This window comes from Glycine soja, chromosome 16 (assembly GCF_004193775.1).
Source record: "Glycine soja cultivar W05 chromosome 16, ASM419377v2, whole genome shotgun sequence".
NCBI classification, from domain to species: Eukaryota; Viridiplantae; Streptophyta; class Magnoliopsida; order Fabales; family Fabaceae; genus Glycine; species Glycine soja.
This window is the reverse complement of record NC_041017.1, coordinates 5,019,283-5,036,193: the sequence shown is the minus strand read 5'-3', so window position 1 is coordinate 5,036,193 and position 16,911 is coordinate 5,019,283. Positions and strand designations below refer to the sequence as shown.

The following is a 16,911-nucleotide window of genomic DNA, read 5'->3' as shown; positions in this document are numbered from 1 at the left end:
ACTCAATTGCAAATTGCAAGGGGTTGCTTTACGAATTCCGTTCCTTTACCATCATAGCCGAAATCCATCTATGTCCTCGGGACCTCAGATTAATCTAAAGTTCATATCATCATAAACATAATGGGGGGTTGCTGTTGGCCCCAACAGCATTGCTATTAGTCCCACCCACATTTTTTAATTTCCAAAACTATCTTTCCCCACATTGTACCGTGAAATCATACTTCTATTGTGTAATTTATTTTACATCCCCACAATGACACAAGGACACAAACATAGTTTCGTTATATTAATTATTAAAACGGAATCATATAATCATTGAGTACCTTTGCACACCTCAACCCAAACAGCACCTTCACTCAGAGTCGTTGGCGTGCCTCCACCTGCACCACCATGCCACTGCAGGTTGGGGATGCTCCAGTATCCACAACCTTTCACCATCGTCAAAAAGTAGCATCGTGAATGTCACCGCATCAAACTCATCGAGAAGGAGAAGCAGGGTGGTTTTTGGACCCAGTGGTGCAGGGGTGGTTTTGCAGTGGCCACGAGGCTGGAGTCAGGAGCAACATTGAGTTCAGATTTGGCCAGAGTGGGATATGTGCAGTGAGGAGGTTGTGCGCAGATCTGGTCGGTGTGGGGGGGTGTGCAGTGCTTTTGGCATTTGGTGAGTGGTGGTGGTACACAACAAGGAGGTGGTCGCGGTGATGATGGCTGCATGTGGGGGTGATGGGTTGGGAGAGAAGGTGAAGGGAAGAGGGAAGGGTAAGAAATTCTTTTTTCTCCTTATTTTAGAGGACAATAGCAATAAGGTTATGGTCAATATCAATTCCCAACATAATTTACACGGAAATTTCTAAACTTAAATATAACAAATCTTGTCATGTATATCATAAATAAAAACAATGTTCAGAACTAACCGGACCCTCAATGCATAGTTTTGGCTCCAGCACAACATCTAAATCCATAAAATACAACCATATGGTCTGTACATATAACACATCATCAGAGAAGATGCAGATTTTTAGGTGTGCAAGCTGGCTTTGACTGATGTCGAATTACTAACGTCATGCCTACAACCCTCTAAAACCACACAACATCTAATAAGCCACAAGGCAATCATAAAATGCTAAGTTTTACTGTAAGATTAAAAAAAAAACCTACTCAACAATAGTACAAACCCGTTATCCTCGGTGCAACACAACGAAATTATTCTAACTCCAGGAAATTACTACCAGCCAACAACTAAAGTTACAAAGCACTTACTGTGCACACCTGACTGTAGAAGAATCAGATTACCATAGCAAGGTTATGGGTGGAGGTATGAAGGCTTTTTCTAAGCAACCTTAGGCCAAGAAGATCTAGGACGGGGATTTTATTGTCGAGATATTGGGGCCATAGGCATTGATGAGGGCTGATTATAGTAATTTCCATCTGTGCCCTGAAAACCCTGATATGTACCCATTGGAGGAGGGGTAAAAGAAGAAACACCATTCAGGGAAGGCCCAACACCCGGATAGGCTGCCATTGATGGCTGTTGTGCCACACCATAGCCATATGCCATACTACTAATGGATCCGGCAGTCTGCATGAACTGCGGCACAGGGTACTGTGACATTGGTGGTGGTGGTGGCGGCAAAGGGGGAGGTGATGAAGAGGGTGGAGGTGGTGGTTCGCTGGGAGTAGATTGCTGGTTGGTTGTGGGTGCATTGTGTTGAATAGACTCAGAAAGTGGAAAGGGAGGAAGTGGTTGCTGAGGATTCTGAGATGGTATAAAAGATGGCTGCTGGTCATTCTCGAGCTTGGTCCTCTTCTCAGAGTGATAATCTGCAGAAGATTCTTTCATTGGATTGCCTATCACACCTTCGGATGCTAGAGAGGACAGCACAAAAGATAGCATCTGCGCGGAGGATGTTGAAGCAGTCAGTTTTGCTGCCACTGCAGCAGCTGCAGACTTGCGTGGATCTTCCTCAATGTGTCCAGTTTTTTGAGAAAATGACACTTGTGGTGTGTACATTAATGGAGCTGATTGCTCCCTTTCACTAGAAATACTTAAACTTGCGGGAGTCATGGAGGTTTGAATTTCCTTTGAGCTCTGCTCAGCTAATGACTGAATGTTGTTGCCATTCAATAACTGTTGGCAGGTGTTAGTTGCCCGTTCTGACTGAACATGTGCAGCCTGAATTGTTAAGAACATAAGCATCAAATATAAGAGAAACCATGCTTACATCAAAGTAACAATGCCAATAAAAATACACGGAAAAAAAGAAAGTAATTTACTTCCCCCGTCCCCAGTTGACAATGGTGAAAGAAAATATACACCCCACCCATCTGTTAGAATTAACAGTTTAACACTACAAATAAAAAATATAACAAAAGCCATACTATTTTAAAAACAGTGTGGGTATCCTTCCTAAATAAAAATCCAATTGCAACATTATTTTTTAATAACGTCAAAATTATATATTAGTCAATAGAATTATCCATGATTCTTCACCTATCAATTTAGGCTTTTGGGATAGTTAGTACATAACGATAACATAGTATTTGGGATAGTTAGTACATAGCGATAACATGGTATCAAAATAAGTCTATTCAACCAAGTAATAAACAACTTGATACTTGCCGCCACCCTACACCTCTTTCTAATGAAAATGTGAGTTTCAGCAAAAGGTAGAGTCATAAACAAGTGAATAGATGGGCAAAAAGATTTCTGAATAGCTTAAAATCCTCTCTGCCTGATTCAATATATATACAAGGTTTATATATTGGGAAATTACTAACGTAAGGAACCAACGAGAACTAATTATACATGGAATATATTTTTTAATTCTATTAGGAATATATACATAGCCCATAGATAGGAGATATATAATTAAACCTGCCCCCCGTCTCTCAATCTAATATGTACCAAGTTTGTTACACACGAACTGGCTTAGAGGAGCCCAAATAGACCACAAGGATATATGCAAATTGATTGCTAGAGTTAACAAAATGGCGATTTCCTTGGGCTTGGGGATAAATTTCTCACTATTTGTTAGATTACATTTATCTTTACATTATCTTGTATTTATTATTACATAGAAACTTATGATTCCAATTGATATGTAATTGCCTAATAATCGGTAATTGATTGATATGTAATCAATATTGATTCTGATTTCTCCATTATAAATAAAGATGTCATGTGGTCATCTAAGATGCACTACAATACAGTAAACATTGTCTTATACTATTAAATGACAATCAGTTTATATATGCTCTGTCCTTGCATAAAATATTGGATTTGATGTATGTGTAAAGCTGCTTGATTATCACAATATAGCTCCACTTGATCAACATTCACATACTTTAAATCACGGAGTAATTATTTCATCTAAGTTTGCAAGTGACCATTGTCATAGCTCGACAGTTAGCCTCTCCAGAGGACTGAGCAACCAAATTTTGCTTTTTAAATTTCCAAGATTACCAACAAAGAATCAGATTCCTGGGGTAGACTGGCTACCAATAGACGAGCCAGCCTATTACATTGGTATATGAAATAATAAGAGAAGGTGGGAATCTTTTATTGAATGATAAACAAAACCTTAGCTCTGTTGTCAATGCGAGTGCAACCCAAGGGTGATCAATACAAGTTCAATCCCAGAGAAATTAGAGAGAATCCAAGGTACCAAAATATTTCCCTTCATCATGGTCTTCTTCTAAGCCCTACCTCGGTCTCAAGACCCTTTTCTCACAGCTTCCTCAGATGCTGATTGGGGTTCAGACCCAGAAAATCTACCTCTGCCTCATGTATTTACCTTGGTTCAAATCTAATTTCTTGGTGATCCAAGAAGCAAACACTTGTTGCAAGATCCAACACAAGCTGAATACAGGACTTCAGCTAACAAAGTTGCTTAAGTTCTTTGAATTCAGTCTTTCCTTACTGAATTACAAGTGCCTTTTTCAAGACCAATTTTCCTATGTGATAACCTAAGCACTGTTTCATTGTCCCACAATCCTGTTCTCCATGCAAAATCTAAACACATGGCACTTGATATTTTCTCAGGGAGAAAGACCTAAAAAAATCTGTGTTATAAACTTAGGGTCTTTGATATGTTCTCAATTCCTCAACCACCCTGGTTTTAGGGGGGAATATTAGAGACACTCACTTTATACTTTATGTGCATTTATGTTTTTACTGTAATTTTACTTACATTTCTTCCGTTACAGAGTTAGTTAGATTATCAATTGACAGTTAGTCTGTTAGTTGTTGACTCAACAGTGAGACATATAACTTAGTTATATAAGACTTCACCCTCTGTTCTGTTTCTTTAATGATAGTTTGACAGATTTAGTTCATCTCTCCTTCATCTTTCTCTGAATTCTATTAGGGACTTCTCTCACCCCTGTGCAGTCCCTCATTTCAAAGCTGAACTTAATTTTTGCTCTTAAACATCTTCGGAGTGTGGACTACTTAGGAATTGAGGTGAAGCATCTTCGAGATGGGTCTCTTTTGCTGTTGCAAGGCAAGTAAATCAGAGACCTACAGAAAGTTGGTATGACTGATGCAAAGGGCATTCCTAATATATTCTATCTTGACCTTATCTCTAGCCGATGTGTGACTTGGGTTTTTTCCAATATGACTTCTGGTCTCAAGTAGTCTCGACATGGGTCTGATTATAAGAACCAACAAAGGGCATTCCTACCCCTATGACTTCAGGTCTCAAATTGTCTTGACATGGGTCTAATTATATGGATCAGCCCCACATTATCAATCTATTGTTGGGGCTCTTCAATACATCACAGTGAAATGACCTGAGATCAGTCAGTGTCAATGAAGTCTGACAACCCCTGGAAACTCACTGGAAGGCAGCCGAGAGAATTTTCAGGTACCTACAGGAACCACTATGGGCTTCTCTGCTGCAGCCATGTTACCCAGACACTATATGCAATATATGTGTATTGTGATGCTGACTGGGCATCACATATCGATGACAGACACTCAACCTCTGGTGCATGCATTTTACCTTGACCCTAACCTGAATTCTTGGTGGTCCAAGAAACATACATTAGTAGTTAAATCCAGTGCTGAAGCAGAATACAGGAGTCTTCTAGCTGCTGCCTCTGAAATTCATGTTCCTTGCTTAGCGAACTTCATGTTCCTTGCTCTGCCCCTGGCATCTACGGCAACAATCAAAGCACAGTTGCTCTTTAGTCATAATCCCATCCTGCCCTCTCGAATCAAACATATGGAGTTGGATATTGCTAGAGAAAAGGTCCTTGATAACTCACTAACTGTCACGCATGTACCAGCACTTGATCAGACTGCTGATATTCTTACAAAGCCTTTGTCTCAACTCAGATTCTCTACTGTAAGAGACAAACTCAGAGTGATTAGTACCTTTCAACCACCCGTGTTTGAAGGAGGAATGTTAGAGTATACGCTGTAATAGTATCTTGTGACTCAATAAACTTTTCTGTTCTACGAATTCTCCTTTTCTCTCACACTTCTACACTTGATTATAGTGATACATTTCCTCTAGTAGCTAAGATGGCTTCTATTTGGATATTTCTTTCCATAAAAACTACACGGTCAAAGATACCTGAATAAGGAATCAAAGACAATGGACTATCCCCAGTATGAAGGATACAAATTGTAACTTACCTGTACAAGCAATAGTGGTAGTGGAGAACAAAATTTGTTTGGCTGCCTTTAATTGGAAACACATAGGTTTATTAAGAAATCCATTAAGGGTATCATTTCTCTTCTAAAGAGTTAGGATACAAAATTTCAAATCTCCTCTTCTTGACTAGAATTAGCATGTAAAATTGCTAGGTTTCTCATGGAACCCATTAAGGAAACAACAAGTTTCTAAGTGTGGCTTGATTGTTACAATAAGTGCATTGGAGAGAACTATCCACAGAGCCCCCAACCTCCTCAGCTTCCTTCACTTTCAAATAGCACAATATCTTGAGGCAATCACTTAGCTGATGTGTCAATCATGTAGGAGCAGGAATCTAGAGCATTTGGTGGTGGAACCCTCAGAATACAAGGAATGAGATTTTCCATAGGCAGAACCTCTTAACTAGTCAAAATTGGGTCCAAGATGTACTTAAGGTTAGAATGTATAGCACGAAAAAATACTACCGCACACAAGTTCTCAAGGTTGTTTAACAAGCCGTTATGATCAGCTTGCAAAAACATTTTCAACTCCTTTACTGCATCCCCCCTAAGCAACTGAATCATTTATGTCATGATCTAATTGTCTAAAGGACACCAGCATCCAGGCGGAGTTATATAAGCATTTAATACCATTACCACATAAGTTGTTAGGATCGCTCCAAAAGGTGAAGCAAATCTCTAAGGTTCTAAAATTGACCAAAATAGCGGAGTATATATTGTCATATGAAAGCACACAGCCAGTAATCAAACTTCTACCATTGACTTCAAATTCAAGGGAATGTCAAATGCTGAATTTCCATTGTCCAATCCAAAGCAATCAAAGCGACCCTAGGATTGACAAAGTCAAATAATTTTAACCACTCGTATGGGGTGATTGAAGAGGTGCCTAAGAAGGCATATGTGATCAAACATTTGGTGATGAAATTTTCGCACCAAATGAGAGGGGATCCTCATCCTATATTGTTTGGGCTTGATGTCATGGGGATTCTACAAAGGGACAAGCCAAGGCAGCACAGGAAATGTGACAAAAACTTGACTTCATCTAACAATAAGAGCTTTTATTACAGTTAATTCACGAGATTATTAGAAGACCAAAATAACAGATTTAAAACACCGAGTCAATTAAAAAAAATGCTTTTAATGGTAAAAAGAAATCATAGAATGGAAGAATAGTTCTAGATACTCTCAATTGCAACTTACAAGACAACCTTCTCCACATCACACCCCTCTCTCTATAAAAAAGAAAACATTTTATAGTTTATACTGTCTTCTACTTATCTGTTAGCTATAAAGTGATTTGAAATCATTACAAATGTTTCAATCCATAATTATGTAAAAAGTTTTCAATGCAACATAATATACAAAATTTTATATAATAATATTGACTTTAAATGCATTACAGTAGTTTTAAATCACCCATTGGTGGTTGAGAGCCATTTTCCAATAGTTTAATAAAATAGAAGGGTAGATAAAAAAAATTAAATTCGAAAAAAGGAATCTTTTAAAAGATAAAAAAAGTAACAAAAAGCAAGGACACAGTACTCATAGGGAAGTTACCCATAACCAGTCTTTCAGATAGATGATAGTGCAATTTAGCACGTGATTGGCAAGTCTTTGCCAACTTATATATTCATATATAAAGAAAGACAGAAACTATAACTAATTGAATTTGGATAAGTTCCAAACCTGAATCTGGCTACGGACTTGACCCAGCTTGAATTCCTGGGAACAAAAGAATGTCAGAAGTATATACTCCAGGCTTCATCAATTTGGTAAAGATTACGTCTCAAAAAAGAACCTGATCCTCAAGAGCTTCTCTCAAGAGAGACACAAGACTAGTTCTTGATGACTCTATGGCAGTTAATTGCTCAATGCAGTCCTTCAGTACAGCATTATGCCCCTGGAGCTCATCCACTAGTGCAGATCCACTGAATTGCCCTACGCATTGATGATTGAATTGCAAAGGATATACAAGAAGATGCAACCAACAAGCATTTCAGGTTAATTAAACACATTAACAAGAAAATACTATATTTTTTTCCTTAACATGACAACATATACACAAAGTGCATGAAATGAATTGATGATTTAAAAGCAAGTTAAAAACATATTGCTTTGAGCTAATGCAATCAATCACCAACAACAAAATGATCAAGGACAAAGGCTTGTCCAAGTAACGTATGGTTTTTGATAGAACCCAATGGTGTCAAATTGATTAATGTAGCTGGGTACTTAGTAGGATAAGGCTTGCTTCTTATATTATTGTAACTTGACTAACTTCTGTAGGAAATTATTTGTATACCTTATTTAGTTATTTAAGGTAATTTAAGTTAATTAAGACAAATAATTAGACTTCAATTGACATGACATGGATAAGAAATATTCCATAAGATAATATTGCAATGTAATAGCTATCTTTTGCTATGTCTTGCCCAACTTTTCTCTCCCAGCATCTATTAACTACTGAGTGCTACAGATTTTATAATAGGGCTTTCATTCTACATTTCAAAACCAAGAATTCTAAAATATTTTAGTGTCCATTTGGTTGTGCTTTTTGTAGAAAATTGTTTTTAAATTTTGAAAATAACAAAATATACCTAAAGTTGTTAAGATCACTGGATAAGTTTTTCAAAAAATTAAAAATAAACCCCTCCTGCCAAAAAAAGTAATTTCATTATTCTCTCGTAAACTAGAAAGGGGAACTTCTACAACTCGAGAAAAACTATATCATAAAAGCACTTTTTTCAAAATTTATCCAAATGCACCCTTGGGAAGCTTCTTATTATTTATATTCATGAAAAATCCTGAGTAGTGTCACTTTAAGAGATGATACAAGTCATGACAGCTACCTAAACTAATTAGGCTTTAGAAAACCTTTTGTTCCAAAGTTTTTTCTTCATTATGTTATGAATTAACACTGATTAGAATTTGGCACCTAAGCTGAGTTGACTAATTAAGTCGAAGCAAAAACAGCAATTACCCTTTGACATTCAGATAATATAGATACAATAGTAGTTAAAAAAGAGTTTAACAAAAAAATCAGCAATGAGTTATTCATGCTCAAGCTCAAGACCCCCAGAGTTCAGGAAAGAGAGAAATTGAATCCGAGAGAATCTGAGTGTTAGTCTATTGATCTGAGATAGTTACGATCTATTTGTAGTGTGTGTGTGTGTGTGTGTGTGTAATAGCTGTATTCACTTACAGCTGTAACTGAGTAAATCTTCCTAACAACTGTTACACTGAGTAGCACAGCTGTACTACAGCTGATACTGGACAGATACAATACACATACACTAACAAAGAGAGGCCACTCACACATCAATCACAAATTAACAATAAAACTAAATATGCTAACAATTATAAGCAACTGGTAATTTGACATACCTGAAACTATTTCCTTTTCTGCTTTATCAAGACAGTTAATGGCATTCCTGCATTTGCTCAATACGGCATCTTCATCTGTTTGCCCTCCATAAACCACATGAAAACCTGAAGCTATTTTCTCCAATGCATTCCCCACAGATGGCCTCTGCGATAGCTGAGAACAAAGCATAAGAAACATAATCAGCATGCAAAGCAAGTAGGTGCACCAAATCATCTAAATCATGACAGAAACTATTACCAGTTTCATGTTTGTAGGTTTCACATCTCGGCTATTATTTTCCACATGACTCCCAACAAATTCTTCCTTAAGAATTTGACCACGAGAACCAAAAACTTTCCTCTCTTCCCATATACCAATCTGCATAAAGGAGAAAGTCATGATACATGGAAAGAAATTTCACATAATTTATTTTATCATGAGCATTTAAACTACAAGAAAACAAGTTACATATTTTCTTATTGATGAGTTATAGGAGATGAGGAGAACATCATAATTCTAGCATTCCTCAATCAATGGCATTTCATCGTAAAAGTAACACTGAACCTCAGAACCAGCCAATAACGGCATGGCAAGTTGAATCAAAGAGCACATTATCACAATTAAGTAATTTAACCACCATGAATTTAGAAGAATCAAATATTGTTTCCATTTTGCAAATATTAGAAAATATTCTATAAATGTCACAGGACAGAATAAACATTTCAGGCAGAATTATTTTTGGTAAACGGTCCTAAGGGAACTTTCTTTCGGAGGTTAGTTGATGCTTCTCACATAACCAAGACAGCTCATAAAAATTTTAAGTTGATAGACGAGGTTGTTGAACAAGTTCGTGAGGAATGTTGCGCAGCTCATTGCATCAACCTAATGTTGGAGGATTTTGAGAAGATACTACTCCATCAAAAGACCATTCCAATGGGTAAAAGTATCACAGTTCATATTTATTCTAGGACTAGTCCTGCTTCGTTGTTGCATCACTTTACCAAATGATTTGATTTGATTAGACCTGCCATTACACGACTTGCCACATATTGTGTTTGAGATGCTTGAATGAAAATAAGGGGGCATTGGTTAGGATTTTCACATCCATGGGATAGGAGGATAGTCCATTTTCAAAGACAAAAGAAGGCAAAATTGTTGAAAATTTAACATTTGATAAGGACATCTGCAACTTTAAATTGTTTAAGCGTTTTTCCCTTACTTTGATGGATTCTGAAGAAAAGTCAATCATGGGATACATCTAAGAAGAAACAGATCTAGCTAAAGAGAAGATAAAAGAAGCCTTTAACTGTGTAAGAAAAAGGTACATAAAATATTTTCCATTAGCAGTTAATCAATTCTCACATTTTTTGAAAGTCTTCATCCTTTGCCACGTGAAAAGGGATACTATTGATAAAAAAAAAAGTTGCAATTCATAGGTCTGCTTCCTCCTTCAAATTCTACCTAAAAATATTGTTGAGTTGTTAGAAAGCTCATTCCTGTCTTCTTGAAGATACTAGCAGGACTCTCAACTTCTATCCTTTTCATTTTTTCATCCCCATCAAAAAAATCACCAAAGCTACCTTGTTCTTCATCTCTTGAAGTTGTCTATTGCAAATCATAAACAATGTCCCACATTTGCTTCCTAACTTCATTCGGGATAGTTTAGCACTCTTAAATATCTTTCTTAGTCCCTCTTGGATGGTGAATGAATCGATAAACACCTCTAGGATAAACACGTTCATAATACTTGCACTTAATTTTTCTTATCTAAAGAAGAATGTGGGTTGGATTATATTAGTAACAAGTAGATTCTTTGTACGTAAAAAGTTTCAAGATTTTTTTGGACAGAATAACAATTGCAAAGTTTGAGATCACCCAGAACGCATTATCAATTTTAAAAGCCCACCCAGGTATTGAGTGTTTATCAAAGTTTACTTAATAAGAACTTTATTTTTTGCAATAAATAATTGTTTGTAACTTCGGAAAAAGAGAATTGAGTTGCCACCATGAAGCCATCCAACATCCAGCCTCTATCTAGCAGAATTTTTTGGTCTATTTTTCTCTCTTCTACTACTCAACACTTGGATGGGTACCTCCACTTGAAACACTAGCCCCTGCTCCACTACCACCAGTCCCTGCCCTATTATCCCCTAGCACAGCATCAGCAAATGCTGCTTTTAGCTCTTAAAAAAAGACAACACCACCATGCCACCAAAAACGAGAGTGATGCAAAGGGCAAGACAGAGCACCCCCAATCACAGCAGACAGAGGATCGAGACTTGAGAGATTAAGAAATCAGAGAGTGCAAGATAGACAGCACTTATAGTAACCACAAACAAAATTTGTATCTATAGCAATCATCCCACTATCCTTTATTCCATTTTTGGTGGCAGCCACTCTGCGCCGTTACACACTATTGACTACTGTTCAAGCTTGAGGATAGAGGCACAATACATTCCCATGAAGACCACGAGAGTTTTAGCTTACTTCCCAAAATGTAAACCTTGCCCTAATGAAGGCGGCAACTCCTCTCTTTATGTGTTGAAGACCTCCATGTCAGACGTCATTTTTCCCTCTCCGCATGTCAGACATTGGGTGCCTTTCTCTTGTGTCGGGTGGCACAGCTATTCCAACTACTATGCACCCAAGTAAACAAAAGGCCAATCCTTCATTTGACAACTTGCCATTGAAGTAAAAAGGGAGAGACTCTTCAGTTATACTATTTTAAAAATCTTATTAACAGAGGCATATCTATCAAAAGCAAGATCTAGAGAACTCCAAAAAGAATATATCCGACAAAACTATTTAAGATTTGAATTCAGAATTCAACTACAATTGAATCAGGTATTGCCTCAGTTCAACAACATTAAATTTTTCACTGTTAACTAAGGAAAACCATATTGTACATTTGTTCAAAAATAAATGTCATAAGCTGCAAACATTTTTAACTAAATATATGGAGATATGTCATAAATGGATCAACTGAGCTAACTAAGGAAAACCATATTGTACGTTTGTTCAAAAAGTTTTTTTTTTTTTTATCAGCAAAGATAAATATATTATATTGAAATAAAGTACCAGAGGTACTAATTACAAAGGTATGGACTATTATATGTAGTACATAAGTAGTCTAATAGATCTACTTGTGTAGTGTACAAGTATTGCTGAACTATGTGCACTCCCTCTACAAAAACAAAAAGCCTTGTCTAATATTACTTGACCACTGATTATAGTGGACTGTGAAGTCCTTCTCAATTTGATGTGTGAGCTTTGGAACATTATAATAGTAATTTAGGTCCATCTAACCACCTTGCTATTCTATGTAAAGCTAACTTGACAAATCAATTTGTAATAAATTTAGAAAATACTGCCAAAAAAATTTGCACTTTTCTTTATTGTCTGGACCTACTACCATTTAACCAAGCCTTTAAAGTTTAAATAACAAAATTTACAGCTCAGTATCTGAGTTGGTGGTTCGTCAAAAGCTATATTGCCTTAAGAGCTTGGAATCAATTTGCATGCCTTGTTATAAGGTAAAATGCATGAGAACAGAACTAGCATGTATCACAATTTCTAACTAAGAAGAATGAATTACTAAAGTACCAGCCGAAGTGCTGCATTCCTTGCAAAATCATCTCCATTTTGAATCACATCTCGAAGAGCATCTGGAAGAACCTTCCAGAATTCACCTACAAATTCAGAACCCTTTCGCCTGCTGTTCTGTAAAATATCATTTGCAAGATACAGAAATGCCAATCTCTTCTCACGTGAAGAACTGTGAAATTGTCTATCCCATGTTTCAACAACTTGTTTGGCTTTGTTCATATGAAAAATGCACCAATGTGACAGGGCTTAACCACGTTAAGGATGATATCTGAGCAGCAGCAAATACTTGAATGCAAAAAATTCAAAAAGAACGCAAAGAAATCACATGAACTTGTGTGCGAGTGTTGTGTGAGAGACAAAAAGAGTCCAGCCACATGTGCTGATGAATTTTGTACAAGATTATCATCAGCCATCATATGATAAAAAAGGAAATAACAGTTATATTGCATTGTTTACTGGTGAATATAGAATTCCATTAACAGTTCCACATTTGGAATTGGAAGGGAGGGGCTTATCATTGCAATAAACCAAGAAGAAAGGAGGATGCGTAGAAACCAGTTGAAGGAGTATTACACCCCTGCCAACATTTCAGGGATAATGTTCCAACTTCCAAATAAAGTATAACACAAATTTGAGCAATAGGTGATGATAAACACTAAATCCATGGCTGAACGAACTCAATAAAGTGGAAACAGATAAAACAACTGCTTAATATAATATTGAACATACATTATTGCCCAAAAAATGATAAGGATACTCTCTATGCTCGTTTGTGAAACATTCAGCTTGGCTAGTTTTTCCACCAAAATCTGTGGATTAAATGTGCTTCCCATCTTTCCAACTAGAGTCAGGAAAACTAATCAACTAGAATTCCAACTTTGATAGAAACCTTCAAATAAGAAAACAAAGGCAACACCAAAATTAGGATAGAATCAACCCCAGCAAAAAAATTAACATACAATACATAATGATACAGATTCATTAATTGATAAACAAGTAAAATGCATCAGCTATTCAAAAAATACATACAATACATATATTAAGCAAATTAGATGAAGTAATCCTTCAAAACAAAGTATCCCAGCTAAATGTACTTGAAATAGATCCAACTCCTAATCCTAACAAATGTATCGTTTGCAAAATGATAACCATATTCATACACATCAAATGCCTATCGTTTATGGAGTCAAACAAATGGGTAATTGTGGTATGGACTCTACAAGCAATATGTATAGAGTCTACACACATCCAGAGCCAAGCATCCCAAATACTTGTTCTGAGTTGGACCTTCGATTTAGATAATTTTATATAGGATAAAATAAAATATGGGAAAATCTTTTCATGGTTGAACCAGTATCACACTCTAGTTATCTGATACATCAAAGCAGAACAGACCAACATGTGCCATTTTTTAAATTTGCATATCCCTGTTTGAACATATGCCGATAAAAGGGTACGTACAGATTAGGCAATTATTACTTAAAAGTAGTTAAGTACTTGCAATAGTAATTAATTTATTTATGTGGCCCCTCACTTCATAGACAAATGCACTGTCTCCAAGAACACAAACGAGAAGTGATATGGGCTTAGGCAAACCAAACTGAATTTTAGGATTATGCAAAATTGCAAATAAATAAACTGATAGATTTGGCCAATCGATGTAATGTTTTAAAAGATGGATAGGCATAAAAACTTAGGGCATTAATAAATTAATATTGCAAGTATAGAACTCAAGGTTTTAAATTGTAGCTGTCATCACAGTTGTGGTTGCATTTCAATTGCCTAAATTGTGATTGGTGCAGCCACAATTGCAGTTGTGATGCAGTAGCAGAGATCCCCAAAACCATTAACTGCATTAGCAGACTGCAATTTAAAACCTTGTCAAAACTGAATGGAAATTAGGAAATTTTTTGGTTTGCAATGAACCACAAAAATCAAAAGAAACAGTTGGCTATCAAAGTAAAATTAACATAGAAGTCTAACCAAATAAGCCTATAAAGAAATATAAGAGAAAAGTCTTGGTAACCAAAGCTACAAGACCACACAAACAAATGAAAAATCTAGGTAACCAATGCTATGACCAGAGCATGAAAACAGCATACGTGGACATGAATGCTACAGACCCACACATGCTTGCCAATCTTAATGACACATGGATGCACACATGGAAGACATGCAAACAGAGGATAGAACGCCAGCAAACACAAACACAAACGTGGCAGACACAGAAATGCTTGCCAATCTTAATGAGATCAAATCGCAAGCCTGAATGCACACATAGAAGACATGCATACACTAGGCAATATCAATGACATCAGAGCACATAAAGGAAAAAGTAGATGTAAAGCATACAAGTTAAAGAAATGCAAGTAAGCGCATCCAGTACTGAGATGCATAAGATTGACCAGCTCCACATGTAACCCTAATTTTCCACTTTAGTGCATGATAATCTTCCACTTTAAACCATTTAGTTTCACGACAAGCTGCTGAAAGTTCACTCATGATAACAATTATGTAAAAAAAAAAATACACATATGCAAGTGTTGTCAATGCTATGGCCACATCAAAACACACGCTCAAATGAACATGGCGACATCAATACATACATATACACATATATATAGAGAGAGAGAGAGCGAACAGAGAGAGATACAAGAGTGTTTAGGGTTCACGGCCACACACACAACATGAATATGGCCCGCATCAACACACACCTGAGAGTGTTTAGGGTTTAGGTCCACACACACAAGTAGGAGTGTTATTGTTAAGGCCACAAGGCAAGGACTCAAATTGAATATGAAACAAACAATATCCAAAATCCCACAGGAATATGAAGAAAAAAAAAAAAAAACAGTTTTCTTGAGGATTTTCGTAAGCTCCACGGGTTTCTACATTCCAAATTCCAACCAAACCATTCACGCTTCCATTATCCAAGAATTCCTCAGCAATTATCTCCCGAAAAAAAATGTTCACAAACGCAAAGCGGTCCTCCTCTGTCCAATGATTAATTAAAAAAGACACAAAATTTACACATATCTGTATGTAAATACCACATAATAATCCTAACAGACAGAAACCCCGATCAATTGCCGCATATCAGAAAAGACAAAGAGAACAAAGGAAACCACGTAAAAAAAAAGTGCAAACATTTAAAACAAAAAATAAAAATAAAAACAATAACTGAAACTGAAAAATGAATTGAGATTCCAAGAAGCGGCACATACATAGCGGTAGGAAGGAAGAATGCGAGTGAAGAGAAGCAGAGAATGAAGCAACGAAGAAGGAGGATTCGCGCGGCGGTGAGAGAAAGAAGAAAATATTGCAAAGGAAACTGTTGGTTCCTGTTTTGAGTTGCAGTGAGGTTTTAGTTCGGCTTCGGGTTTGGGATTGTGCAGAGGGCGAGTCTTTTATACGGCAACAAGAGAGGAGACACAAACACAATGAAAGGAAACAAAGCAACAAGCTCCGTGTGTGGGTTCATTTGGGGAAGGGTATTTTTTGTATTCCCCGAATTAACCCTTTACCAGATACCCTCCTGCCTTGGAAATTAAGGCCTCCAACGGCATCGTTTTTATTAACACCTCGTGTATTCGTGTATGTGCGTGTTTACTTTTTTTTTTTTTTTTTCAAAACAAGTGTGTCTTTACTTTTTAAGTCAGTGTGTTAACACTTCCATTGACTTGTCCGATCAGATTGGACCCACCCTGAACTTATATAGTGATTTTTCTCTTTCAAAATAAGTCATATTTTTAATTTCTCAAATTTTAAAATAATTTTTTCAGTCTCAAAATTTAAAAATATTTTTTAGTTGTCAAATATAAAAAGTGACATTTTTTAGTCATCTAACTTGAAAATATTCATTTTGATCCTTAAAATCAGCGTTGTAAAAAAAAAAAATTTACGTGCCTACCAAATGTATCTTCTTTAGAAATAAGATATATGACAACATTAAACTCCTAAAATTTATATTAATGAACAATATTTTAAAACATATTTTACAAAGGTTTTAAACTCCCAAAATTCACTAAAAAAATAACTCATTCTCTCTTCCATTGTCCAAAGTTGATTTCTTAATCTTCAAACTCTTTTTATCTTTTTCTTTCAACCTCTTTGTCTTTCCCTTGAAGGAATTTAGCTTAATTTATTGAACAACATGCATAATTTATTTTAAATCTTCTAATATTGTCTTTAATTCCCACAAATAAAAAAAAAAAAAACTGTCTTTCCTACCTCAATAACCTCCATCAACTTCTTTGTTTGTCTCTTCCACTTCGATCTCCTC

General features: G+C 36.3%; 1 protein-coding gene across 2 annotated transcripts; it reads right to left on the bottom strand.

Annotated features, from left to right (window-relative positions):
• Nucleotides 1-847: 847 nt before the first annotated feature.
• LOC114390523 (regulation of nuclear pre-mRNA domain-containing protein 1A-like) lies at nt 848-16,136 on the bottom strand. 2 transcript variants are annotated; one of them, XM_028351271.1, is made up of 8 exons: nt 15,854-16,136; nt 13,387-13,518; nt 12,627-12,874; nt 9,282-9,401; nt 9,044-9,188; nt 7,458-7,597; nt 7,346-7,381; nt 848-2,173 (listed from the first exon to the last, which is right to left on the bottom strand). In XM_028351271.1, exons 2-8 carry the CDS (start codon nt 13,460-13,462, stop codon nt 1,370-1,372), a joined length of 1,569 nt encoding a protein of 522 aa, XP_028207072.1. In that variant the 5' UTR covers nt 13,463-13,518; nt 15,854-16,136; the 3' UTR covers nt 848-1,369. The 2 variants fall into 2 exon arrangements, with proteins under 2 accessions (XP_028207072.1, XP_028207071.1); XM_028351270.1 differs by having other exon boundaries at nt 9,044-9,197; nt 15,854-16,133.
• Nucleotides 16,137-16,911: the final 775 nt, after the last annotated feature.